The sequence below is a fragment of the Epinephelus lanceolatus genome, chromosome 3 (genome assembly GCF_041903045.1).
Source record: "Epinephelus lanceolatus isolate andai-2023 chromosome 3, ASM4190304v1, whole genome shotgun sequence".
Lineage (NCBI taxonomy): Eukaryota > Metazoa > Chordata > Actinopteri > Perciformes > Serranidae > Epinephelus > Epinephelus lanceolatus.
The window spans coordinates 14,084,828-14,112,557 of NC_135736.1; the positions used below are offsets into that span (position 1 = coordinate 14,084,828).

Below are 27,730 nucleotides of genomic sequence, written 5' to 3' on the forward strand. Positions count from 1 at the left end.
ATGCTCAGGCTGAAACCAAAGTTGTTTTCCTTATCCGTTTTTTCACTCATATTATTTCTACTTTTTAAAAAATTCCAAGTTCCTAGATTAAGTTACAATATTATAAAACAGAAAATAATCAAATTTGCATATTTGAGAAGGTGGACCCAGAGAATGGTGTTGTTGTTTTCTCTTGATATATTATTAAATTCAATGACCTCTTCATCATTAGTCACTGGTTTGATTGTCAGGAGGATTTAGTTTATTTTCTGTGTTGGATTTTTCAAGAGTGACCATGTTCAGTTTTATGTAAAATTTAATACTCTGGCACCACGTAGGCTTTGGGTGACAATTGGTCAAGCAGGGAGTGATTGCTCTTGATGTCTACTCTGTGTGTTTGTTTGTGTGTGGAAGGGTGTGAGCACGGAGAAGCTCATCCTCTGAATTAATCAGATGATGCATTTCAAGTGTTGGAGTCTGATTACAGCAGCACATCATCCCTATGTGACTGTTTCCTGGCTCATTCTCCGGGACGTGACATCAGGCACTCGCCTCTCAGCTTGAGACATAGAGAGGACAACAGGAGAACAGCAGCAGGTGCCCGCCCATGTGACAGATGATGCGTGTTGCATTTCGTGCCACCTGCATGTGATGTCAAAGTCAGTGGCGTGTCGCATCCTTTGTGTAGCAAGAGTAGTAGTGGTGTGCTTTTCAGTCAGTGTTAGTGTTCGTGCCGGCTCTCTGGCAGAGACGGGCAGTAACACCGACAGACCTTCTGTCAGCTTAAGTGGTGACTTGCATTGACACAGACCGATGGCACTAACAATCCATAGCAACACAAGAATTTAATGGTGTTAAATGATTTGACAATACCTAATGAGATTATTTAGCTGTAACACAATGGCTGCACAGCCTCTTCCTTGTAGTTATGCAGCTATGTCTTTGTAATTCCAGCCCTGATATGTTTGTCATATTGCTGAGGCAACAGCAGTCATTGTTGCCCAAACTGTCACATGGAAACACACATTCACAGATCTTTTGAGTCCTACAGGAAGGCCAACATAAACCACATCTCACTAAAAGTCTAATGGAACACACCACCTGAGACCAGTGTAAAGACCAGCCTCCCTCATGAAGTATTGATGGTAATTGGCCCAAAGGGAGAAGTGGAAATATTGAGTTTTTGAGAAATGAATCACTTTTGCCAGAGCCTCAGTCATGAAGGACAAATGAGATTTGGTGATCGTGTTCAGCTATGAGATCCTGGAAATGGGATTTGTGCTTAGGTATGGTGGGAATAAGATTTGAAGGATATGATTTAAAAGGCAGTTCTGGATCTGTGCTGAACACTCTTTGTGCTTGCAGCAAGGTGGCAGGGCTGTTTTCAGCCATGTGTTGGTATTTCTGTTTCTTAGTTACAGTATGTAACCAAAACCGTTCTTATATGAACTTTGGACAGTGTCTGGAGAATCAGGAGTTTCCCTTTCACACACGTAGGACACAACAGAAGGCTGTCTGTGTCAGAAGTGTTCTTGCCTACCTGCCTGGTTAGAGCGTAGAGTCGTCAGGAAATGACCTGGGTTAACAGCCCTGTGATGCAAATTGTGATTTGTGATATTGGGCTTTATAAATAAAATTGATTGAACACCAAGGTCACGTATCCAATTTGTAATTTGTTCATAAATGACGCAGTCTGTTGCTGTTCTTGAATTTGTCTGACAATTTCGGCTTCTGCCCTTACCTACTGAAGCTCCTGAATCTCGCCATCTATCCAGTTAGGCATTTTTGTTGCAGTCTTCGTGGGAATGACTCTTCTTCTTCACCCTTGGATGTTTGTTTTCTTCTGGTACCGTCCGAGCTGAAAATGTCATCAACACATCACACATGGACTCAGTCCGACACTACACAGACTTTGTACCATGGAGCTGGCAAAGTAAAGTCTGATCAAACTGATTTGTACATTTGCATTCTCACGTACATCTCCCTCAGGTGATGTCTAGATCATTTCAAGTTTGCAGTGCATTTGTGAAAGGAGCTTGAGAAACGCATTCATGAGTAGACACACAATCCATCTGAATTGACAAGAAGATGACTCTGTCTCAGCGGTAGATGAGAACCCCTGATAACTGGAGTAGAAGCCAAATGTGTTCTAATCTGGCACCTGCTTTGCTCTCCTCTCCTCCAACGACGGGTTATGGTGTCCTTGCACTGACTGTGCAATCAGTCTTTGTCCACCCCACCCCCTCTTTCAATCTCCCTTCTCTCCCCCCCATTCTTTTTTTCTGCCGTCTGTGCATGCACAGTGCCGGGCATTTCGCCAGGATCTCCTCAAGCCCTCCTTAAAGCCCAACTCCCATCGAGCTGTCCCCATATTTCGAACTCATCCATCATTTAGCTGCATATAGAGACTGTTAAATTCAGAGTGTAGTTGTGTAACATGAGAAGGGCAGTGATTATGTTGCTGAACAATCAGTAAGATGATTTATGTTCATAGCATTCCCATTGGGATTGGACAGAAATGCTGGTGGATGGTAGTTTTTGCTCTTTCAGATACTGAATGTTCCCTCATTATTCAAAAACTGAATAGGCCGTAATGGAGAATTTATCAAGATACACTGAACCCATTGCACTGGCCGTAGACGACAGACTTGGCTTTGCACAATATGCTTGGCTCTCAATTTTATCCTTACATGTTGTCTGTTTCTCTCCCCACCTCTTCTCCGGATTACTTCTATCTTGTCCCATTGGAGATAAAACTGTCATTTCTCCCCGACTTGGTGGGGAGCAGGATTACTGTCCTAACAGAAAAGGCCCATGGCATCTATTACAGTGACGGCGGGTGCCCAGGGCCTCATAAGAGCCAACACTGTCTGACATGCTATTGCTAGGCTGCGACACTTCATCTCAACTTTCCACTGAGCTGATTCAGGCCTCCACTCTGTATTGTCAAGGAGATAACCGTAGGCTCACACAAACCCGAGGAATGTGTGCTCCCTGCATGAAGGAGTAAAGCAGCTGGTTTTGGACAGCCTACAAGCCAAACAAGGTATTGTTAGGGTGCTCCATTTTTATTTGTTGTCTTGGATGGGGGCCCTTGAAGTAGTGAGGGGGAAAATGGGCGGAGACAGCAAAATGTGTACTTTGACTGCATTTTGTTTGTAGGATGAGCTTACTGCAGCAGGGATAAAGTGTACCTCCTGGCCAAGCCCTCTCCTTTCTCTTTGGCGTGATTAAAACAGAATAATTTAATCTACAGGAGTGGGTATGCCAAGGGAGTTCAGCCTCCCAGCTGTGTTTTTGGAAGGAACAAGAGTAAAGAGGGAACCATGGATGAATGGATGGAAGTAGGTGTGGCATCAGAAACCCCCTTGGCTCCTGTTTACACTTTGGTTTTTAGCCAAACAGATGTTGCAGCTGTTCAGCGTGTTAAAATACCATGGGTGTGTTGTTTGCATCTGTCGCAAACATTTGGGAATATTGTCTGCAAAACAAAGAGAGTGCATGAGTGACTCCCTCTGCTGACCTTTGCCCCTAAAAGGACCTTGTGTTTGGTCATTAACATCCTGTAGATGGCTGTGTAGTGCCTCTCATTCTCCCTTTGGACTTTTATTTGTATTGATTTCAACCCTCTGTTGGCAGGCAGTGTAATCCATACTAATACACCAACAACAGAACCACCAGCAATCAGCCACCACCCACAGGCAGTGTGTGGAGTACATGCATTAGTGGATCTGCATGTTCTTCTCTGTGCTGTCCCTCTAGATCAAACCTTTTATGAGTTTTGACTCATCATAAAATAATAGAGGGTGGGGTTGGGGCTATATTGTGTCTATGACCGACCCCCCCCCCCACCCTCTTTATTCCCATCCCTTAACTCTCATCTTCATTTATGTCTCGCAGTCTCATTTCATCCTTCAGTCTCACTCAGTCTCACTTTTCCCAGCTCAATTATGTCTGCCTTGATTCCTGCTATAATTGAGTGATTCTGTCAGTTCATATTTTGCTTGTCTGCAGGATTGGATATAAAAATGGCCCCAGTTAATGCACCTTTTTCTACCTTTCCCCTCATTCTGTTATTGTTTTTCTGCTTAAAAGTACAGACCCGTGCCCTTCTCTCCCGTCTTGTGTGTCTCCTTGTTTATTTTTCGCTTCTTGTTCATCGTTACCCAACATTCACTCAGGGCAGATTTCATCTCTGTGTCTGACACACTTCCCAGTGCTTTGGCTGGACTTCGCATTACAACCCAAATCTTCTGTCTGATAGCAGCCAATTACAATACCCCTATGAGTCCATGTCTGTGCAGTGGTTGTCTGATCCTGGGGAAACAAATGGTCATTGTAATGGTTATTGTGATGTGGGAGCGGCATCTGTGTGCAGGCATGCTGCTCCGCTGAAAGCCATCTAAGTCAATGTGTCTCTGTCAGTTCATGTCTACATCATCTACCATGTCGGCAGACCAAGTCCAAAAGAAGACGTAATGGAGGTTGTCGTAATTGGCGATGGGGTCGCACAGTTCTTTAAGGCAGTTACATTTGATTACGCAGCTCTTGGTTGTTGTGCAAAGACTCAGTTTTATTAAAAACAGATGTCGACTTGTACGAATTATGAACAGTGCTGAGGTTTTGCATAGTTTTTGCACACCAGGGTTTAAGTGTAGAAGCTAGTACTGCCTGTGGGTGACATCTAGCTCATTTAAACGACTGACTTTGTAGGTTTGCCAATGCAGCAGTGCATTGTAGCACAGACTACGTTAAATTCTTGGAGCCTGACAAAACAAATGTATTGTGAAGAGATTTCACAGAGCCCAATATAGCACAGCATAAGCAACATTCAGATTTTTATGTAGGTTACTGCTGCTCATATTACTGCACTTTTTAGTCTGATGCACAGATGTCACTGACAAATTTGCTTCCGCTGATCAAACTGTATCCTATAACAGGGTGCTGGCATGTGGAAATACTTCTTAATTGATCACTTCAGTTGATCTCAGAGCAGGACTGTTTGAAGAAAAGGATTTGGCCCTTAGTAAGGCTCTGAAAAACATAACTGAATAATACCGCAAAGTAGTCCTGCCTCTAACATAAGATACCTACAACTTTATTACATGCTCTACATTGCTTAATACTATGAAGACACTGGCTCTCAATTTAAAAGGTTGGCAACCTCCATATGATGGGTTGCTCAGAAGTATCAAATTTGAGGTTCAGAATATTTTATTGAGTAACACTTGAAAATGTTGAATAAGGACTTGGATAGGGTTCAAGTTTTGATATTTCCAAAAGTGTTTTCCTTTGTGGCTGTGATTGTGTCAGTCAGCTGAGCCCATGTGTATCATATATCTAACAAGCAGATTTGAATTGGAATGCCCAGTCAGTAATTAATGAAATGTAGCAGAAACAGCAGACATGGGTTGGGGGTCTAAAATTTGGCAGGAGGATCAGTTTTAGTCAGGTATGTTTAAAACAATAAAAAGACTTGGGATTGCTGCGCTGTTCACACTTCATAACTTTCTGTCTTGTAATCAAGTTTTGAAGTTGTTGTGGTCATTACATGTCACTACATGCCAGCAACAGGGGTCACACACTACAGGATGCTTCACCTGCAGGAATCCCAAATGAGTGTCATGTGATGTGCAGGTTGAACCAGGGGTGGGTGCATGCTAGAATATATCAAATTCAAAAAGTGACAAAGCGGGGCGCTCAGTAGCTCAGCGGGTAGAGTGGACGTCCCATATAACTTACAGAAACATTGCATGCAATGCTCCGCCTTCTCTTGCCCCATCTTTGTCACTTTCTCTTTCTCCCTTTCAAGCACACATGTGCACACCATGAAAAGCGCTGCAGCACCGCTTGTCTGTCTTCACCCCGTGTCTTGCACTCTCAGTGGCTGTAGCTCACTGACAAAGTCCTCGACAGGTCCAGATATTTAGCATGCTAGATATCTGGGGAGCATCTGCGACCCTTTTGGCTCTAGTTTTTGAACAATATACAGAGTGCTCAAGCGCTGAGCCAACGCCGATGTGCCTTTGATCTAAGGCTTTTGTTGGGGAGCTGCAAAACTGTCAGCAAGCGTAAACTCAGGGTGTCATGTAGTGTGAACAAGGCTTAATGGATTGAGTCTCCAAGAGGCAGAGTGGTGTCTTCAGAGTGTTCTTTTCTGCCAATTTTGACATTTAGATGGGTTTTAACTTGCTAAGTGAATCAACATAATGTTAGGTTTACTGTAGGTGTTGTAGACCATAGTGTGTTTGTTCTGAAGGCAGAGCACATATTGAATCTTTCCTCTTGTCTAGGAGAGGAGCTTAATGGAAGAAGAGAGGAAGTGGGGAAAGGAGTTTTGGCTTGTTGTAGTGATTGAGTGGATTAGTGCAGTGTCACATAAGAACTCTTCCTGACTGAGTAGTAGACCAGGAGCTTAAAACAGGATTGATTTGAAGACTGTTTTCTTCCCTCCTTCCCCACCTGCTGTATGGGTTCTTAACTTTTATGCCCCTCTCTCCTTCTCCTCCTCTTTTTAACCAAATTTTTCCACTGTCCTTGATTTTCTCCCTCTTTGGTTTGGCTGCTTTCCCTCTTTTTGTTACTCTCATCTTTTTTCTGCTCACCATACAGCTCTTAATTCGATACCCTCTGCTCCTGTCACTGTTAGTTGCCTCAGCTCTCATCTCGTCTATCTCTGCATTACCTATTTTCTTTGTCATTCTTCTCCTATTCAAGCTTCCATTTCCCTTCCATCTTTTTATTTTATTCCTGTCATCCTCCTTCTCGTTACACCCTGTCCTTGTCTCATGGAAGTGATTGGAGAATAAAGGCAACCTTACAGTGTGGCACTAGATGGATGGTGCTGCGATAATGGGTTCCTGTTGAAATTGCTATTGTGGTTTACATTAAGGCAGGTCATTTATTTATGCTTGTAAATGCATGTAGAGGCAGAGCATCTGGTTTCATGTTTGGAGCTTAGCCAACAAAATGAATGGACCGCAAAAATTGAGCTGCCAGAACTTGTTTTTGTTGTTGAGCTTTTTTTGCCACTTGAGCATGTTTGTTTGTCCTCCTTCAGGCCTGCTACAGGTCCCTCAACATCTCGACCTGCATCTGCTGCAGCAAGGCCCGCCTCAGCTACAGTCAAGCCCTCCACCACTGCAAGCACCAAAACCTCTGCTTCTAGAGTTACCACAGCACCCTCTACTGGCAGGACCACAGCAGCACAGCCTCCCAGAACTGCTGCTCCTAAGAAAGGTAAGGCGTTACTGCTTCTAAACTGGAGGAGACAGTTCTCTGAAGCCATGTCCTATTTTCATTTGAATTGCATAAACACATCTTATTGTTTTGGTTAGACAGTTTCAAGTTGTTAGCCTGAAATGTCTGTAACAAAGTAGCATGAAGTGGTTGACTTAAGCACCAGCAAACAGGGTAAAATGACATTTGCTGTTTTTCTCTGTGCACCAGATGTCAGTCGCCCACCTTCTGCTGCAGTGGCAAAGAAACCTACAACAGCTACAACATCCACTGCCACCAAAAAACCTGAACCCTCTCGACCCATGGCCGCCGTAAAGTTCAGCTCTGCCTCCAAATCCTCCACAACAGCGAAGGCAGCAGACCCCAAGGTGTCACAGCCCAAAACTCCCACACCTGCGAAATCAACTCCCACAAGGAAACCTGTAGCTGCTGTTCCGTCTGTTGCCCGTAACAAACAGCCCCTTGGTCGAACCCCGCCTGCCTCTCCAGCCAACAGACCTGCAAACAGCAGCACCCCTCAGGCAAAACGTGGAACCAAACCCACACAGGCTGTCCCACCTTTCACTACTGGCAAGAAGACAGGGGTCTCAAATACGACCAAGCCTGCTGTAGAAGCACAGATTGCTGCTGGTGCAGCAGTAGTAGCTGCCACAGCAGTGACTGTGCTGGCAGAAATGGGCGCTTCAGAGTCCTTCCCACAAGTACCATCCCCTGCTGCCCCTGCACCAGAAGAGGTCCCTCCCTCAGTCGTGGCCCAGGAAACCAAGTCTCAAGAGACTGCTCAAACACATGCTGCTGCTTCATCTCCTCCACAAAGCCCTGTTAGGACAGCCGTACCCCAAACATCTCCACCCCAGGAGGCGGTAGAAAGCAGTGCTTCCTTACTAACCACGCAGGAGCCGACCCCTGCCCCAGCTGAGCCTACATTACCACCAGTGGCCTCTCCTCCAGATATATCAGAGGAGCCTGTTTACCTGTTAACAGACCAAGCCCCCTCCACATCTACAGCCCTCCCAGCAGCGACAAATGCCATCCCTCTGGCAGTTTCTCCTACCAATTTAAATGAGGAGGAGGATGAAGAGGAGAGGGAGGGAAGCCAGTTGGTTTCTGTGTCTGAAATGAGTGGAACCACACAGCCCACAGAGGAGTCTCGTCCTGGGTCGGCGGGACCAGCAGGAGGGTCTGCTTGGAGGGCTGGTGGCGCCTTGCTTTCTGAGCTGGACTCTGAGGAAGTAAGCGGCAGCCAGCAGGGTGCGTCTGAGCTGAGTGCCCCTGGTGTACTGGAGGGCACAGAGAGCATGGACGATCTGGGAGACGGCAGTCTCAAAGGAGCCATTGACATGGAAGGAGCCTCAGCTGGTTCACCTGACTTTGAAAAAGTTCCTGACATACCAGTGAATGACTTTGATGAGGACGATGATGAGGACGATGATGATGATCGGGTGTGTGACATGGATGTGGGCTCAGAGCGGGCAGATGAACCGCAGAGACCCAGGCATGACAATGATGTGGATGATGATGAGGAGGATGAAGATGTGGAGATGGCTAGTGAGGGGGTGACAGAGAGTGGGCTGGAAAGCTACGGGAATGCAGATGAGGACGACTTTGCTGAGGATGAAAGGTTGGACAACTTGAACAGAGTGGCTCAGCCCCCACCTCCCCCTCCTGTGCTGCCCTCTGCCCCAGCTGCTCAGTGGGACCAACCAAACCCCTTTGCTGATCCTTGGGCAGAACCTCTGCAGCCACAGCAGGTTCTTGAGCACATCCCCCAGCCTGCACAGGTGGCAGGAGCGGCTGCAGCTAGTCCTTTGGCAGACCCCTGGCAAGCAGACACTGAGACTCCAACTCAGTCCCCAGCCCAAGCTTGGCTAGAACTAGGCTCTGCTTCTTTTATTCCTGAAAACCAAGAAGTTCCCCATCATTCCTTTGTCAAAGATGAGCCACAAAATCTAGAGGCCCAAATGTACATGGACCAGTCCAGCCCAGCCCCAGTGCAGACCCTCGTCCCAGCTCTCCTCTCTGCCCCAGGAATGTCTCTTTCAAGCACCCTGAGCAGCGAGACCAGCACGCCAGAGGAACTCTATGACTACAATCAAGACGGGAGGCTGCAGCCTCAAGATGTGCAAGCCCAGATGCTTTCCCCACAGCCTGACCTGGACTACCAGGACATGGGCATGTACTCAGAGAGAGGAGACGGGGAAGGAGAGGAGGAAGCTGAGGCTGAGACGCTGCCCGCTGATGAAGTCCTGGGTGGCCCTGCAACTGCCCCCACTTCCAACCCCTCCTCATCCTCAGTAACAGAAGACGAGGCCAGCGACACAGAGGGAGAGGCTCAGTTGGATGACTCCTTGGAGACTCCAGCAGTCTGTCAGACAACCTTTGACACGCAGCCTTCAGCCCAGCGCTGCCTGTCCACCGTGGAAGAGGGAGAGGAAGCTGACATGGAGGAGGTGATAGGTGGCGCAGGCGAAGACACCACACCACCTTCAGCTACATCGTTGGCGTCATACGGCTTTGACACCATGACCACAGCTTCAAACTCCAACGCCCACTCCACAGGGGAGAGCTGTATCAAGAGCCCTGGAATCTTCTCCCTGGAGGAGCTGCCCGAGGAGGCTAAGGAGCCCTTTCTCATCCCGCAACCTCACACCGAGCCATGCACTGCAGAGCAGCAGTACATCGAATGCGGGAAGCAGGAAGCGGAGCCCGCTGAGCATGTCAAGGAGGAAGCACCAGGGCCTGAGGAAGCCCTGGACCCCTCGTCAACTCTAAGCACTTTGCAGCAACCTGAGGAAAACCCAGATGACATCCAGCCTCCCTACTATTCTGCTATCTGTGAAAAGACTGAGAACTCTTTTGCAGGTAATGTATAGCTCATCCTCTCCCTAAGAGTCCAAGTAATGTCCCTTAACGCCCTCTGGCCCCGCTCCAACCTCCCCCACAATATCTCTGTTGTAGCTCTTGTCGTCAGTGTTTGTCCTGAAATCTCTGGGGGTGGACGTAATCAAAGTTAAATAAACAAACAAAAAAACAGAGAGCAAAAAAAGGGAAGAAATAAAAAGAGGATGGCAGTGGCACTTCCCTCTGATATCAAATTTCCATGATGAGTATATGGCTTAAATTCCTGTATGTGCAATAGCTACTACTATTTACTCCTAATGTGTGAGCGTGCCTGGGTTTTTGGTTTCTGTTTTCTGTTTTATTTAACACAGAATTATGTGGTTGCCCTGAACTGGCATGGATTTGACTTGTCTGTTTACAGCTGTTAAAGAGGGAAAACAAGAAAATTAAGCCTAACAACAAAAGAAATGTGTAATGAACTGTGTAACATGTTTTTCATGTGTATTTATCCTAATACTTTTTACTGAACAAACCTGGCAACTGACAATGAGTTTTGATTGTATAATCCTGTTGGATTTCACTCTCCTACCGTACGATACATTCAATCGTCCTTATCCCCAATCACTCCTTATCTCTCTTTCTTCTCGCACTTTAAAATGTACCCCAGCTTTTTCTTGTGTTTATCCATCTTTTGGAGTAATGAACCTTAAAACTTTAAATAAAGATTAGATTTTTACCATGACGTACTCTCTCAGCGGACAGTTTTATTGAAGTGGGCGCTTGGGAGTGGCGTAATTATGGTCTGTGGATCTGTGTCCCAGAGAAGTCATCCAACACTAGGGACATTCATTTCAAGGTCTTACAAACTTTCAGTTAATTACTACTGGCTCTACACATCTCAGTATATTGCAGCAGATTTCACTTAGCCAACCATGTAGCCTTCAACCTACACCTTTCTCTTGCCATACAGTCAAAGTGACACACACACACACACACACACACACACACATTGTGGCCTTTCCCTTGAAAACTGGACACGATGAACAGGAACGTACGCCTTTCAGAGACTTCACTGGTCTGAAAATCTGCCATGAGTTGATCGTCCACACCACCAGACCTTCTCATCCATGGGTCAACTTTGGCATCTCAAGCAGCAAAAGAAGTCTGACATCATCCAGTCTCAAGAGCCCACTCATTCTGCTTTAATATCGCTCCAGTCCACTGTGGGTGTGTTGCTGTTTTAGCTCTTTTCTACTACCTTTTTTTAATAGCATTCTTGCTGCACTGTTCTACAGCACTGTATTAATGTTAACTTATGCTTATGCATGTCACTGTTGCACAATGACTTGACTTTCATTACGTTACTTTGGATTGGTTTGTTCAGGGTCAGCCAAATAGCTTGGCTCTAGGACTTGATGTACTGGAATAATGTCTAGCCTTCACTTCTAAAGCCAAGCTATTTTAGTTTTTTCTTGTGATGCTGGATGTCTATAAATGCATGGAGAGCTTTTGCATGCATCACCGGTTGACTAACTTTAAACTTCATTCACAGGTGATGACGGTTTAAGCTCGCAATGTGCTTTTCTGTGGTTGTTTATGTCTCACCATAATTGATAGTGATTGCATATACAGGAAGATGGCTGCTTTTTTTTGCTCACATAAATCTTTCTTTTCTGGGTGTCATTTTTTTTTTTTAAAAAAGATGTACTTAAAAAAAAGAGTTTGCTCTCTGCACAAATTTCTCTACCCTCGCCCTGCCACCACCCCCAGTCACTTCACCTAGGGTCACCATTTTCTGATGTGTTCACTGTTTTTACACAAATACTACGGCTCCACCCCACTGAATATTTAACAAGCTGTATCTGTCACTGCTGCACAGCTTTCAGACAATGTCCCACTGTCACTTGTTCAAAGTACAAAACCACAAATGATTGCCGGTCAGTTTGGTGCTGTAGGCTACTGGCAGACCTTTGAGCTTGGCTTCACAATGCTTCCACTATTCCTTTGGCAAGTATGAGCCTCTGAAGGCCACCCCACACCCCCCTTTCCCTCTACACCCTTCTGCTTGTACTCACACTGCACTGCTGTCACTGTCCTGCTGCCTGTGACCTGTTTTATAACATCACGCTACTGTAATCTTCCTTCCCACTTCCTCTCACACACAGGCTTCACTGCACTACCGCACCCTCACCGCCGCGATCACTCTGCATACCCCAGAACCTACTGCGACATCGTCAAACCTCTCGTCGCTGCCGTCGCCCCACCGAAGCTGACCTGTGCCGACCTTCCGCCCAGGAACCTCGGCCAGCAGGCGCTGAGCCCCCAGCTCCGCCGGCTGGAGCAGCACCAGAGACAGCTGCAGCAGATGCAGCAACGCAGACAGCAACAGAGCCAACCGCTTGAGGAGGCGGAGCAGGAGAGGAAAAGGAGGGAGGAAGAGGAGCAGAGGAGGAAGAAGGAGGAGGCCGAAGAAGAAATAAAAAGGAATAAGGAGGAGGTGGAGAGGAAGGTCCGAGAGCAGGCAGAGGTGAAGAAGAAGGAAGAGGAGGAGGAGCAGAGGAGAGACCTTGAACTACAGCTGCAGCAGCAACAGCAGGAACTGAAGGAAAGGCAGCAAATCATACAGTGGCAACAAGAACTGCAACAGTCCAATAAAGGTCAGACAGTGCTGCTGTCCCCTTCCTCTGGCCTCTGCACCATCTATGAGGCCCTGGAGAATAGTGATGACGATGAGGCTGAAGATGAAGAGGAGGGAATAAAGGAGCTCGCTAAAGAGAAGGACGAGCTCAGACAGGAGACGTCAAATGAAGAGTTGGATGACTGTGAACAGGTGATATCAGATGGAGACAAACATCAAGACTCTTCGCCGTCCACCGAGAGTCCTCCTCCTCTCCGAGACTCCCCTCAGACATCCAGCAACCCCTCCCAAGATGGAGACAGCTCCTCCCCTTGCCCTCCCGAGTCTCCAGAGCGGCCCCCACCCCTGGACCTGGACTGGGGGAAGAAAGTGGACATAGTCCAGCAGCTGATCAATCAGACACTGCTGCTGAACAGAGATGGATGCTCCTCTCTGCTGCTTCTACCGGGGGGCGCAGGAGGTACACTGAGCCCCCTGGAGAGCAGCCTGTGGCCCAGCCTGCTGCCTCCACTCACCCCTCCCTCTGCCACCGTCACCTCTGTCAGTAGTTTCTCCCCAGAGGCCACTGGGAGCTCCCCACAGGGAGAATGGACAGTGGTAGAGCTGGAGACACATCACTGAGGGATTTCACTCACACACACCGAGTACAACATCTGTTAAACATCAACACTCATACAGGGAAGATGACACAAGTGCTGTCTGTTTGTGCGCACACACACACACACGATAATTCACAACAAAGGCACACAGCAAATAAGGTGATGGACACATGTATGCAGAGCAGCCCACATTTGCTGTGCTATTATTATACACAGTGAAGCAACGTTATTAAACAGCTGTACAGACTGAGGTAAATCTTGTGGGGAACAATGCAATAGCTAGGAGTAGTTCTTAGATATTGATACACATCAGAATATCTCCTCAAGAAGATAAACTACATCACATTGTTGATGCTCGTGTCATTCCCAAGTATTTTACAAAGATAAACTGAGAGAAGTTGAGTAAAATCCATGATAGGATCAAAAAGATGGACAATAAACCATACTTATACACTGCCCAGCCCTGGAGGTCCAACCACACACTTTTGGTGCTGTAGATCAGTGGTTCCCAACCAACAAGGGTATTTTATTTTTCAAGCTTTTCTCTAATCTGTCCCTTTTAAACTACTGAAACTACCTATTAGGCCTAAGCACTCAAATGTAGCAATCTGAGGAAGGAATAATTAGTCATAAGTAGATCTGGTCACAACCTATAGACAGATCCAACGTGTTTGGGGCCATATCGTAAAAAGGTTGGGAACCACTGCTGTAGATTAATTTGAGAGAGGCAGGGATTTCTAACTGTACTGTAAAAACAAAGCACAGAAAACACAGATCAGTTCAGTTGATTGCAGTTTATCCAAGCATTTGCTGTTAAGTCATGCAAAAAAAGGCAGAAGAAAACACATGGTTGAAAATTCTTGCCCTGAATCAAGACTCTCAGGTAGTGCTTACTTTAGGTGAGCTACCACTCCCAACAAACTAAATGGTTAGATTTAGTACATAGAAAGTTGAAAATTGGATTAAGGTCAAGGTAAGTCAAGTCAGTAAAGCGGGTCCTATGTGTATGTAGACCAGCAGCAGGGGCGGGGTTTTAAGTTCTCCCATTCTGTTTATTCAGGTAAAACGTTCTGCATGCAACCTCAATACTGTACCAACTGAACCAACTGAACTGTATCAAGAATAGTCAAGTGTTTAGTCATATTCTTCGGCATGGGTACTTATTCTTTAATCAGATTTGTCCTGATTTAAAAACAAACGTCAGACTAGCTTTTAATTTAATGCTGATGTACTGAGTAGTTTAATATATTTTGGCAAATTAAATGAACATTTCTGTTCCCCAAATTAACACATTGTAGAAGCAATGACATTGAAACCCAGGCCTAGTTTTTAATTAATTTATTTTTAGTTGGCCTTAAAGCACAATTTTAGTATACTGTGTGTACAATAAACATACTGGAATCTACCTGTACCTGTACAAGGTAAAACTTTCATCTTATAAAGTAAACTACCTCCAGGTTGCTAAAACTCCCAAATTTACACCAAACAAAATGACCAAGGACACGTCCTCAGTGGTAGCTATGACGCTGCCTGAAACAGAGTCTGTACTCAGGGCAAGAAAGTCTCCGACGCTGCCAGCGAAGAACCCGTGTCTCATCTCAAGTCAACCAACACGACACCACACTGAAACTCAGCACCTCTGTCACGTCACACTCGACATCCTACACCACTGAAAACACAAACTTAACACTGACTATAACATTACATTTCAGTCCTTTAAACACACACACCTGAAACCATGTGATTTCTGACAGAAGCCCATGATGCGTCACTGCAACTGACTAACAGGGTTGAAACAGGACACTTTTCATTATGCCAAATCTTTGTGCCATGGGTGGCCACATCCACACACACACACTCACACACACCGACGGTGCCAAATGGCCTCTATCAATCGAAGGTAACTTGACTGATAGGTTTGGTTGTTAAACTTTGTGTTCCTCACCTGCAGCCCTTTTAATTGAAGCCATAACTGTTGATACACACATATCGCTGTCACCTTATTTTAATATGAGAATACACTGGAGATGTCCTGCTACTGAATGGTGATAAAAGACACTGAGTCCCAGATTTCTGAGATTGCACTTCAGTCTTGTATCGATTTAAGTATGAATTTGTTTGCAAACTGAGATCAAAAACAGGTATTGATTACAGATGAGGCGGATCATCACATTTCACTACCCGATCTCAGTCTGAGCTGTTTGGATCTCACAGCTCTTCACCAAAGGTCAGAGTTACGTGTAAGCTTTTCCCTTTGAAACACTGGAGTCAGGCACTAATGAGGTTTTAGATAAGTGCATGTATTTTGTGACGAGATGAGATTTCGTCAGTTAAATGAAACAGCCGAAGCTAGTTTCTACAGAAATTGCCTTTTATGGACACTGGTTCTGTAGCCACGTATTAACTCCTTCCATATGTTAAGTCTTCCTTAGGTTCTTAAGCTCACATCTTAATGACGGTATTTCAGTCACAGACTACACACAGATGATGTCTGGTTATTACATAAGGCCTTCTACACTAGTGCAGTACACAGAATTTACTTTAGCGACTGACTCTAGGGTTTAACCGATACTGCTGTGAAGGTCAGGGGTCACGTTATTGTGTGACACGAGGAAGAGGCAGGGGTTCGATATCAGGTTATTCTGGGTCTCTACTGTGTATTGTTGTTGAAACTGTGATGAGCTACGGTATGGAAGTGTGTGTCGTAAATGTTCATATCTGTGCTGTGTGTGGTCTGGATACTGTGTGTGTGTGTCAGTCAATGTTTAAATATATCACAGGTTTAAATATGAGGGGATTTCTGGGACAAATTCAGTTTCCTGTAGTGCAAAGCGAAATAATGGGCACAGAAATGCTCGCAGAAAAATTTGACATTTATTTCCACTTGAATCACTTTTTGTTTTCAGTCAGTTTTTGGCTTGCTGCCCTGCTCTCCAATGTCAAATAGCATAAAAGACTGATTTTGTTTCATTATTAAATTGAAAGCAGTGCTGCAATTATCGCTTTACAACCTTAATTGACTCTTAAGACTCTCACTCTGTTGATTCCAGCAAAAATATTTCTCATTCACCATCACCTGCTAATCTTTCCACTCTCTTATCAAGGCCTATGTGTAGCAGCTGAGAAGCAAGCAGGTGTTTGCGCTTTCATATATTTGCTTTCCCGTCCTCCAGGCAGGACGCGTGACGCTCACTGTATTTTTGACAAAGCTGGACTTTTTAAATGTGCTTTCTGAAACATGTCTGTGTAGTGTTTTTGTAAGCATTTGTGTGTATACTGTTTAAAGACTGCTCACTGTAATGAAGGGAAACTCCACTTTACTTTTGTACTTTAGAGATTTAGAAGCATAGTAGCCCTTTAAGGGTCATATATAGATTTTTATGGAATAGAGAATAAAGGATGATGGTTGTAAATGGTAGATTTTATTCTTTGTTTTATGATCTTCTTCATGTCCCATCAACAGAGCTGATGAGCTGAATGATCACAAGGTCAAACTGAACACAGTAGAGTGAACTACGAGTTAACGCATTGCTTCTGTAGGCTCAAAGTTATTACAACTCACATTGAAGATATTAATTTATTAAAACTGAAGTGAGGTCTTTGAGTAGTGATTTAAAAGGCTTGATGAATCTGTTGAAGTGAAGTACATGGGCACTCCTGCTCGTGGAGTCCGAACCTTGGCAGCTTGTTTTAAAGTTTTTCTTTATTATTTGGACTTTCTGAAAGACATAAATCTGTGATTGTGTATAATTATTTCAATGCCACATTTTGTGTAAATAAAATGTCTTTTTAATAACGTTTCTGGACTTCTTTATAACACAAGAAAAGGCTCTTAAAAACTGTTGTAAAAAATGTAAACATTAACATTATTTAAAATCTCTTATAAAGTCTTTAACAACATACTGAACAAAGTGACAAGAGTGTGCAGCAAACATCAGAGGTAAACACACTCCACACAGTAAACGGCATAAAACTATTTTTACATAACTTCAATATAAAGCTTTGTTTTTTAGAAACCACGAATGGTCATAGCAGATTATAAGAACAGAGGCCTCTTCAGCTTTAAAAGTGGAAAAACCAACAGGTCCTGAACGCATCATGTTACTCTGGCTAAAAGTGTCACAACATTTACAGTCATGTGATGTGCTTGTGATTTCAGCTCTGGTGTTTCTGCTCAGACATCAAGACGCATATGACGCCAGATGTTCAACCTTTAGAATCACCCATAAACTCAGCGATACAAATTTACTTTAAGGGATTATTTGGATCCTCTGAAGTAAGATTGCGTGATGTACTTTATCATAGTCAGTGTATTACATACAGAAGATTTAAGTCGGCACACCCCCAGTTTGGAGAAGCAGGCTGGAGTCTGACACAGAAGCTAAGCAATGTACTGCTGTGGTGAGGTCAGCAGCAAAGCACGTTTCAGTCACCTCAAAAAAGTTCCACCTATAAAAATCAATATTGGTTAAATTCAACACTATATTTAGTATATTTTAATAACTTTTCATTTCTGTCACACAGCAATTTCCGAAGGGGAACTGAAGCGGTTACATTGCCCTCTTCAAGGCCAGACTTAATTGAGAAAAACATTGATTTTACATCCCTGAACAAAGGAGCTGCTGGTCTGCTGTTGCAATCAGTTATTTTTTCTTTGTTGCTGTGTGACTTTGGGTTCAGATTCACAGACGCCACACAATAACACAAACTATGGAAGTGATAGAGGCAGCAGCAGACCAGCAGTTCCCATGTTAGAGAGCCAAAATAATAGTTTTGAAGAGAGCATGGATGGGGGACTGAAGCCATTAACAGCTTCCACCTTGGAACAGGAAGTGTGACGTAAAGGTAGGGCAGTGAAAATATTTTCAATGTAGCACACACATAAACTGTTGTAGATTTTTTTAGGTGGGCGTTTTGTTAGTTGGCTAAAATGCATTTTGCTGCTGCAATGCTGACAGACATCTCCTGTATGTAATACACTGGCTATGGATAAGAACTCCATACAACCTAACTTCAAAAGATCCGAAATATCCCTTTAAGAATTAGCCTGAGGATTTATCAGCACCGTCCTGTTTGTTCTAAACTGGTCCAATCTCTTTACACATGCTGTTTATTCTACGATCCCAGGCATGGATGACGTGTGTGTGCTAATACATCACTCTGTTGTGTGTTGTGACAGCAGCAGCTGATACAGGTAGTCTGTAGCATTGCAGCTAGACGGCTCATTGCTGCCCAGAAACAACAGCCTGTGATAGTCAGCCTCAGGAACGTCACACAAGATCCTGAAACAAAACAGGAACACACACCTATATAAGTTTTAATGCGTGATATGCTTTGCTGTTGCTAGATCTTTCAGTTTCCCCCAAAGACAACTGAGCATTGAATAATCTCCTAAAGTAAAAGCAGCTGCAGAGCAGTGAATGAAGAAATGTAAATCAGTATACCAGTCACAGATGTCGTCAGTGTCGGGGTTCACCTGCACCCACTGACCGATGGACCACATCCTCACCACGCTGCCAGGAGAGGCACCATGGCTATCCTCATCAGCATCTGCATGTGCATTGGGAATGTCCTCGTAGCACAGGAAGTAACTGAATGGCACGTTGGTGATAAACATTAATAACTGTGATGTGTATTGGCAGTAAGATTGGTGTGTCAAAGGTGGAGATATCCACACTCACTAGTCTGTGTTGCCATCTAATTCTGCCTCCCACTCATCACTCTCTTCATCTGTCTCCTGCCCATCTCGTATTCTCTCAACGTTCCACCGCATGCGTTTGTACAGGCCGGTGTCGACCTGGGCCAGGAACGGCGTGGGCTTACAGTAACGGAACACAGTCACCCTCAGTGGACCGAGCTGACTCTGACCGATGCAGAAGTGAGACAGACTGGGAATGCAAACAGGGAGAGTGAGACAGTCGAATATGAAATGGGCTGGTCACTGCAGGATGCAGCTGTTAGATTAAAAAAGAATAAGAAAGGATCAGCTGTAACATACTGAAACCTGTGGAGCAACATTAAAGAAGCTTTACAAGGAAGAGACAGATGCCTATAAAGCAGGCCAGACAACGAACTGGCGTGAAGTTGATCCTCCAGGAAAAGAGAAATGGTTTGATATTGTTCAGAAAATGTATTCAGTGGAAACACTGACCTATATTTTGAGATTCAAATGAAAGACTTGACAGGGATTGGGAGAACTGTATAATTTCATGAAATGCTGCATGAGTAAATCAGCAGTATAAATATGGGATAATTGAGTGTATAAATGTGTCTGACTACGCCATGACGACTTTGTGTTCTCTCATGTTGTCTCTGTGCTACTGTCACGTTAAAGGTAGTACACATGTATAAGTACATATGTTGTACCTCTGTGTTTTGCGCGTGTCTCTGAGTACCTGTTAGGATCGCTTTCGTCCAAACAGAGGACATTGTAGCTGGCGTACGTCAACACCAGCTGCTCCAACCTGTCACACAGCTGCTGCGAGAGGTCCAAAAGCTGCATGTGCTACATACACAAACACACACAGTGGAAGTTTAGACTCAACTTACATCTGTTATGTTTTCACACAGAACACAAATATCTGACGTCTCATTCAGCAACGTAAGTTTTTATATGATCATAATCACTGCTGAAGTGGTTAACTAAAGCCTAATTACTAACTCCTAGGATGCCACTTGAGAGCTTTTTTGAAAGTGTGTGAGTCTGTTGCGTTCAATCAAAGTTAGGCATACAAGCTAGCTAGAAACATACACAAAAGTTTAACAGTCAGTAGACTGAAACTGAGAAACTCCATCAACACAAACAACAAATCCAGCAATCTTTAAGGCAGCTGAGCATGTTTCTGCTATCCAAATCCACCGGCTAATAGAAATCATATGTTGGAGACTTGAGCATTATCTGATTTTAAACAGTGATTAAGTGCTTTAAGGAAGAACTTTGACATGGCCAAAGTCACTTTGTCATTTTTCAGAAACCAACAAAAGCTGCTTATTGAGTTGCTAAATCACTCAGATCTGAAATAAAACTATATTATTATGAGGCATATTGTCTGTGGATAGCAGATGCATGTGTATTTCCTCACTTAACTCTAGTGATGTATAGCCAAGCAGTTTTGGTTTCATGACATGACATTTAGATACATTTGGTAGCAACATCTCTTTCCAGAAAAAGCATCTGTTAGACTAATTATTTCAGTTGAAAGTAGCTCCCAGGTTCGTATCAAAGCCTGACCAATTAAAACCAAATGGCTACATACCACTGGCAAGAAATGTGTTTTTTAACAAGTTGGGTGAACGAGCCGTTTATAAAAACATATACCATTGTGTAGATGTCATAAGGTTGAAGGGTGAGCTGGGACATGGCCCTTGTGGATTCCAGGTGGTTAAAGTAAGGCTGACAGGTGTATAGGAAACTCTGCACTGCATCAGCAAGAGCTTCACTCTCTGCCTGACACTGTCTGCAAAAAAACACACAAAGTATCAGAAAACAGTAAAAAAATACCCTGGAAAGATCAGTGCATTATGATTAGCCAGGACCCTACCCATTGACAATGCAGTCGTGTAAGTCATCTGCTTTGCTCATGAAGAACTGGAGCTGCAGCTCCATGGACTGGAGGGTCCTCTCCATCAAGATGACCTCCAGAGAGCCACAGGTCTCACAGTCACAGCTGCAGGTCGCAGAGTCACCACCAGGTGGCGCCAGAGCAACGGCGGCCAACAACGACAGTGGCTCCATAACCTCTGCAACGCAGATGAATGTCTATTGTAACATCAGAAATACAATGATCTCTCTATTCCTCACTATTCATTCTTCATAATATCAATAACCAACGTTACCAAATGAGTTTAAAGCGGATGTGCATGAGAGGAACATGGTTATTTGGTTGTTTTGACAAAAGAACAGCTGTGACTGAGTGGTGAAATTGGGTATTATGAGATTAAAATACACATCCATGTCTCCATAGCATGCGGGGGACAGTGTTTGACCTTCTTGCCCGGTGTTTTGAAGAGTCTCCATGCAGTCTGACTCCCTCTCACCGCTCATGTCCTCCTCTTCATGTCCTGACGATGAGTCAGAGGTGAGCTCGCCTTCAACCTGAACTTCGATATCCGTCATACTTTCCGTTGCTTTAAAGTAGCTTTATTTTAGGAAACCTGTTGAAAACAAAACGCCATATTGTTTATTTCAGAACCGTCACACAGCGAATAACCTGTTAGCTGTTTAACTGTTAGCCAACGAAGCATCGATGTCTCACAATCTAAAGTTAATACTAAAGAGCTAACGTTAGCTAACGGTCGCGATGCTAGCAGACACACAAGTTTAGCAAACAAACAACCTGAGGTAGCGACTGTTTATCTGTCGTCTAGTTGGTTTTTTACCAAATGAATCCACACGACCATAAAATACTTTATTACACAGCTGTCTGTTGATTATAACGTTTTAATAACACAAGAGCTAACTTTGACGTTAGCTACCAAGCTAGCGGTCAAGCTAACTGTTACCTTCTTACATTACCGTTATCGCTGTCTCCGCTTGTGGAGTACAGGGTGTGAAAGGTTAAAGGTCAAAGCGTCTAAACAACAATCAAAAAAGTACATTTAAATGTTTTATATCTTTATGTTTATTTCTTTATGTTTTATGTTGTTGCTTCCCGGGGGTGTACAGTAAAAAAAAATATCAACAGAAATATGATAGAATATAATAATATGGAATAAAATAACTTTTCTTGTATTAGGAGTGCCATTTTAGGGAGCCATCTTATGACTGAGGACCACACAGGAAAAGTGCACACACTATAACTTTTTGCGTACATCATACCAATACATTTTTAATGACTTACTTTTATGGCATACTATAATAAGACTTTTTATGACCTTTTTTTATGAAATACTTACACTTTGCAAAGACTATAACAGTTGACATAACACTCATATTACATTCTAATTTTCCATTTTTTTAATGACATAGAGAGACAGTACATTTATTTGACATTGATTGAACCTGCCCACAGCAGGTGAGCAACAGCTTCTGCTGGGGTATGGCAACTCCACTTGGACAAACCACACGAAGAACTGCAGTACACCATAACACCAGAACCAGCAGTAATAATAGTGGCAATTTGTTACGTTTATTATCATGATCACATTTGTAAATGATTATTTCATATGGTGCACAGTGTAGTGTAAAAGTTAATCCCTAATCAAGTAAAAGTATTATACTGCATAAGTTGATTAAGAAACAAAAGCCACATGACCACCATATAACCATGTCTTATGTATAAGTTCCTATAAAACTGATTGAGATGCATCTATATGTGTTAAAGCATTGTTATACATGTCAAAGTGTTCACAATACAAAGTTATGAGCTCACATTGTATTCACACACTGAAGAAACACACATATAACCTAACATGTTCTGTTTAATGATAACACACACACATTCAAATGTTTGTATTACCTGATGCACATTTAAAGGTTCACATTGCATAAGAGCACAAGGGACTGCATAAAGAAAGTCCCTAAGATTCACATGTTTTTTAAAAATAAAGTGAAAGCAAATCCAGATCTAAGGGTGGGAGATTTGGGAGATTCCAGGCCCAAAGTGAAAGTGATTACACCATTAAAAACGGGCCTGAGTGGGAAGGACTAATAAAAAGAGGTGGAGACTCTACCCAGTCTCCACCAGCATAAAAGCGAGTGCACTAAGAGCGAGTTTTCAGTCCAGCTCCGGGGCTTGACTCATGAGTTGTGTGTTGAAGCTTGTGAACACATTAAACTCGATTGCATCGGACTCTGCCTGTCTCCAGTGTTTCTTTGAGTATTAATTAGATGAACCCAAGGTGCTAGATTGACATCAGAGGACAACTGAGAAGCAACGCTGAGGACAAGGTCGGGAGCCTCCAGGCCCAATTCCAGGCACCGATAGTTGACACTTCAACAGTACCTTTTTGTAGCATAGTAATATATATTAATATTACTGCCTAGGGCTGAACCAATTATGTGAGCTCAATTAATTGTTGAAAAAATAAACAACTGGCTCACCTGCATAAGTCACTTCTCAAAATGTGACGATTCACTGCTTTCCTCTTTTTTATATTATTGTAAATTAAACAGTTAGCATGTTAACATGGCAATTATTGTAGACCTTTAAATAGCTCTACGTGTTAGAAAAATATGTCAACATGTATAATGAATAGCCTGTTACTTTCTAATAATGATACAAAAATTGGCATAATTCACTTTCTGACAGGCAAAGGGTTTTACGACACATTTTGTTATCGATATTGATCAGTAAGCTGGTTTTAAAGTTTTTTGTGACCAATAAAGGACAAAAGGACAATGAGGTAATTGTTTGAACATGGTTTCAAATTATTCAGGACATCTGTCAGTTGTCATAGTAAAGCTCTTCATGTCATGTATATGTATGGGATATACATAAACACTGGAGCACTGGGGTTCCTCTCTGTTCCTGCATCCCTCCTATCTCTCTGCCAGATAATTTCCATCATGCAAATCAGATTTGCAAACGTGTCCAGTTCAACTTCTTTATCAAATCTACAAAAGACGCCCACTCACGCCAACATCACATCACCTAACCCTGTTATGAGCTTATCTCTCCCTGTGCCTCTGTATTTCTCTCTCTTACACACCAGCACACACAGGCTTTATAACACATTATTACTGTTTCTGTTCAAAAGGATTGACTTCAGCATTAGAGCATTATATTGACAAAAATATTGTCATTTTCAGTTGTTTACACTGTTCTTTGTTCTTGTACTCCAGGATAACCTTGTCTAAGTACCACTACAGGACCAGACTGTCTAAGCATTTGGCTCAATTTAAAATAGGAAACATAATAAAAAATGTGTCAAATAATAACTTTTAACTTTTTCAGTTGCACCAACATCAGATCAAAATTTCACCTTGTCTAATACTTTGGCTTATGACCAAATACCTGCAAAATGAATGACATTCCCATCAGCCTCCACCTGAGCATGCTAACACATTTAACTAAGATAATGAACATGATGTACATTATCAAAGGAGAAGAAAGGACTAGAGCACACTGATCAATTTACAGCCTTTAATAGCCCAGTGCAAACAAACACAACACTGTGTCCTCATCAGAGTAAATGTATATACCATGAGACTTCAATTTAGAGCCTAGTCCCAATTAAATGCCTAGTCCCTTTTACTGGCCCAATTTCGACAAATAAAGGCCTGTCTGTCTGAATTAGAGGCCTGGTCTGGTTGCCAAGCAGTTCATTTTTTTTTATAGTAGTTCTTCAAATGTACAAAAAAGGTTGGTGGCTACCTCAAATTATGTGTCTGTTCCTCCTGTAGGTTATTCATTCTCCTTTAGTCCGTAAGGGTCCTCAGATTAATAGAATCAAAAGGGTTTTTCATAAAAATTAATCCAAGTTGTGAGTATTGTTTTCATGGGATAAAGCGGTGTTGTGTTGGTATGAAAGGTGCTATAACTCACTCTCTCTCTGGTGCGCTGTCTGTTGGAGCTATATCAAAGGAATGACTCATACTTAATATATGTCTGAAGATTAATTTTTAAACAAATAATATTCATAATGATTTAAATAATCAATTTGATTGTATTTCCTAATCTCTGCTGAGCAACAGTTTTGTGTGACAGGATTTAAAGGCCTGTCCCATATAGACGCCTATCCCAAATATAGGCCTGTTGATTTCAGTGTTATAAGCAAATAATAGCCGGGGCTATTAATAGAAGTTTTATGGTACCCTCTTAACATCAGAATTATCATTTGATTTTCAAATTTTCAACAGCCGTTGGACACATCATGACAGATGCTTCCCTCAGCTAAAAAAAAAAAAAAAAAAAAAAAAAGACCCCAAAAAAACAAACCACCATTTTACATCTCATTTAAAATTTGGCCAAAAATGAGTCACTTTGCTGATGGATCCGGCAGTATGCCTTTTGGGCAACCTCTTAAATTCTAATATCAGACATAGCCGTTCCTTTAAGCTCGCTCACAGAAATCCTATTGGCTATTGTAGAAAAAGGTATTGCAATGAGGTGGAACTCAGATCTCCCATTACCTGTTGGATTGTGGCTCTCAGAGGTAAACTGTTGCAAACCTCTAGAGAAAATAACTTAATCACTAAAGAATATATTTATAAAACATGGCAACCTTTTATTAATTATATGGAAAATCTCCCATCCAACATGATTGAATGATTGTCTGCATGTTCTGTCTATTTTCACCACACTAGTATTATAAGAGACCATGCAACTGTGGATTAGACTACCCTATCTCTCAAACCCCATCTACCCATTCTTGTAGTATATTTAATTTAATTAGTTACATTTTTATTTGCACTGTCACGTGTCAATTTATTTTATTGTCTGTTAATTTATTTTTGAAATGCAAATGTAAAATTGGTGTTCATTGTGTATTCAACTGTGTGCTTTGAAGGGAGGGTCATCCATTTTGTGCCAGTCAGAAATGTATCTGTGGCTTTGGGGAGGATTTTGAGTGCAGGATTTTCACTTTAACATGGGTGTTTTTACAATTTAATGTCACTACTTTTACACCATTAGAAAAGATCTGAAAACTTCTTCTTCCTCTGTGTGGCTCTCATTAAGTGTCTGCCTTCCCACGTTCAACAGTTGGTTCATTACAACTTACAGTTGACAACGATAGCCAGCGCAGGTCACATGACACATCCGGGCGCGCCCCCGCCGCCCAGCCCTGGACCAATGAACACCCGGGCGGCATTGCTCGAGCGTCGGGAGCGCGCGGCAGGGTCTAGCGTACAAGTGGTATGAGCAGTTCTCCCGTCAGTTACCCGCTGTTTGACTGTGATGAGCTGTTGTCTTCACCCATCCCGTGCACCCTAACGAAGACCGCTTTCTTTCTTTTGTATGTGTGCGTTGTTGAGTTAAGCTAGCTGGATATTAAACGGACACAACAGCTTTCTATTGTCCCTCGTTTTGACTGTGTGAGGGGCTCGTGAAGGACTGACAGGCGGCTTTTTGTGTGTGGCATGTGATAAAGACAAGAGACTGAGGCGTGTTCACGGTTCACGGATGTTACCGGGAAAAGAAGAAGAGAGGGAAGAAGGAGCTTTATTTCATTTCATGTCGCCTGTGGATGTGACTTTATCTCCGCTCGGGTTCAGCAGGACATGACGGAGGAGCGCTGCCGGTGGATTTTACAGAGGGTCTTGCTAGCTGTTGAATGGCGAGATGAACAATGACTGTTGAGCTTAATAGTTTAGTTTGGATGCTAATGTCTTTTGTTAAACGTGCAGACAGTGAACGCATTTTTATTTTTGTGAAGTGAGAGCTAACATTGGTAAAACACATCACAGGGAGGATCAATTCAGGCGCGGCCAGGCAAGCCAACAATGCGGATTACCTCTTGACTGTTTGCCTTTGTGTCAATACAGACTGCTTGTATCAAGTTTGAGATACGGCCCTTTTACAATCGTCATTTAATTTCAGTGTCTTTGAAAGAAGACGGTACATTGACGTGAGATACAGGTCCCACATGTGCACAGGTTGTCTGTGAAACTGCAAAGTGGCTGACAACAGAGCAACAGGGACAACGATGGCGAACGACTCTGTGCAAGTAAGTTGAAGTTGCATGTCCTGCAAGCTGCATGCATGGTGTATTTTAACTTGTCTTTATTGACCTCCGACCTTCTTTTCATGAGCAGGATTTTGGGTGGTCCTCTAAATCTTCCTCTTTATGTCAAACCCACCCCAAGTGAATACTTAAAACCAGTGGTTCCCAACCTTTTTTGGGCTTGTGTCCCCATAAAAGGATGCAGTATCTACTTGTGACTCCTTATCACATGACTTTAGTTGTGAGAAGTTCAACCAGTTTGCAAATCTGAAAGATTATAAATGCCTGAAAAGGTAAAATGGTTCAGTATTTAATAAGCAAAATAATAAGCAGTTATGTGTTACTAATAGTGTTTTCACTCCCTTAATAATCCTGTGAACCCTCACATTTATCTGGGGTCCTCACCCTAAGTTAGGGACCCCTGGTTTAACAAAATGGATAAAAAACAAATCCATTAACGTTAGAGAACTGTGTGTACTGAAATGTAATTTAATCAATATACTTGTACAAAATTACATTACACTGTCCAATTAACCTCAGTGGGAAGATTCAAATAGCACCATCATAAGATGCATTAGCAGTGCAGCCTGTTAATGCATCTCAAGTGGGTGGGTGTAACACTCTTGATTTGCTCCTAGGACCTTTTTGGTGGCCCTGGGACACCGCTGTGAGGAACCACCAACCACTCAGTTGAATTGGAAATGGATAGTTAGTGTCGTGTTAATAATGCATGATGGGACACCTTTTGGTTTTGAGAGGGCTTGTGCAGAGAGCTCCAGCAGTGTTCAGTCATCTTGGTGTTGTTCTACTGTATGTAACTCTGACCCGA

At 43.2% G+C, this 27,730-nt stretch overlaps 3 protein-coding genes across 3 annotated transcripts in view; 2 read left to right on the forward strand and 1 right to left on the reverse strand.

Moving 5' to 3' along the window:
• prr36a (proline rich 36a) overlaps window positions 1-14,787 on the forward strand; it is a 37,183-nt gene extending 22,396 nt beyond the window's left edge. Inside the window, exons 4-6 of the mRNA XM_033623722.2 lie at window positions 7,040-7,218; window positions 7,429-10,080; window positions 12,225-14,787. Of these exons, the coding sequence (XP_033479613.2) occupies window positions 7,040-7,218; window positions 7,429-10,080; window positions 12,225-13,318 (3,925 nt within the window). The 3' untranslated portion in view covers window positions 13,319-14,787. The remainder of the gene's footprint in view (window positions 1-7,039; window positions 7,219-7,428; window positions 10,081-12,224) is intronic.
• Window positions 14,788-18,451: 3,664 nt separating this feature from the next.
• c3h19orf67 (chromosome 3 C19orf67 homolog) lies at window positions 18,452-21,412 on the reverse strand. The gene is made up of 7 exons (XM_078166586.1): window positions 21,334-21,412; window positions 20,838-21,036; window positions 20,615-20,753; window positions 19,692-19,801; window positions 18,978-19,184; window positions 18,741-18,887; window positions 18,452-18,578 (listed from the first exon to the last, which is right to left on the reverse strand). Exons 1-7 carry the CDS (start codon window positions 21,410-21,412, stop codon window positions 18,452-18,454), a joined length of 1,008 nt encoding a protein of 335 aa, XP_078022712.1.
• A 4,649-nt stretch (window positions 21,413-26,061) lies between these two features.
• Window positions 26,062-27,730, forward strand: part of pkn1a (protein kinase N1a) — a 68,910-nt gene continuing 67,241 nt past the window's right edge. Inside the window, exon 1 of the mRNA XM_078165386.1 lies at window positions 26,062-26,904. Coding sequence (XP_078021512.1) covers window positions 26,884-26,904 — 21 coding nt within the window. The 5' untranslated portion in view covers window positions 26,062-26,883. The remainder of the gene's footprint in view (window positions 26,905-27,730) is intronic.

What these genes read in the sequence shown, in the direction of transcription:
- c3h19orf67 (XM_078166586.1), bottom strand. Translation starts at nt 21,412, where the DNA reads ATGACGGATATCGAAGTTCAGGTTGAAGGCGAGCTCACCTCTGACTCA. An exon ending in CTTATGACATCTACACAATG is followed by an intron (nt 19,802 to 20,614) that starts GTATATGTTTTT and finishes TTGTGTATGTAG; the next exon opens with CACATGCAGCTTTTGGACCT. An exon ending in TTAGATGGCAACACAGACTA is followed by an intron (nt 18,888 to 18,977) that starts GTGAGTGTGGAT and finishes CGTGCCATTCAG; the next exon opens with TTACTTCCTGTGCTACGAGG.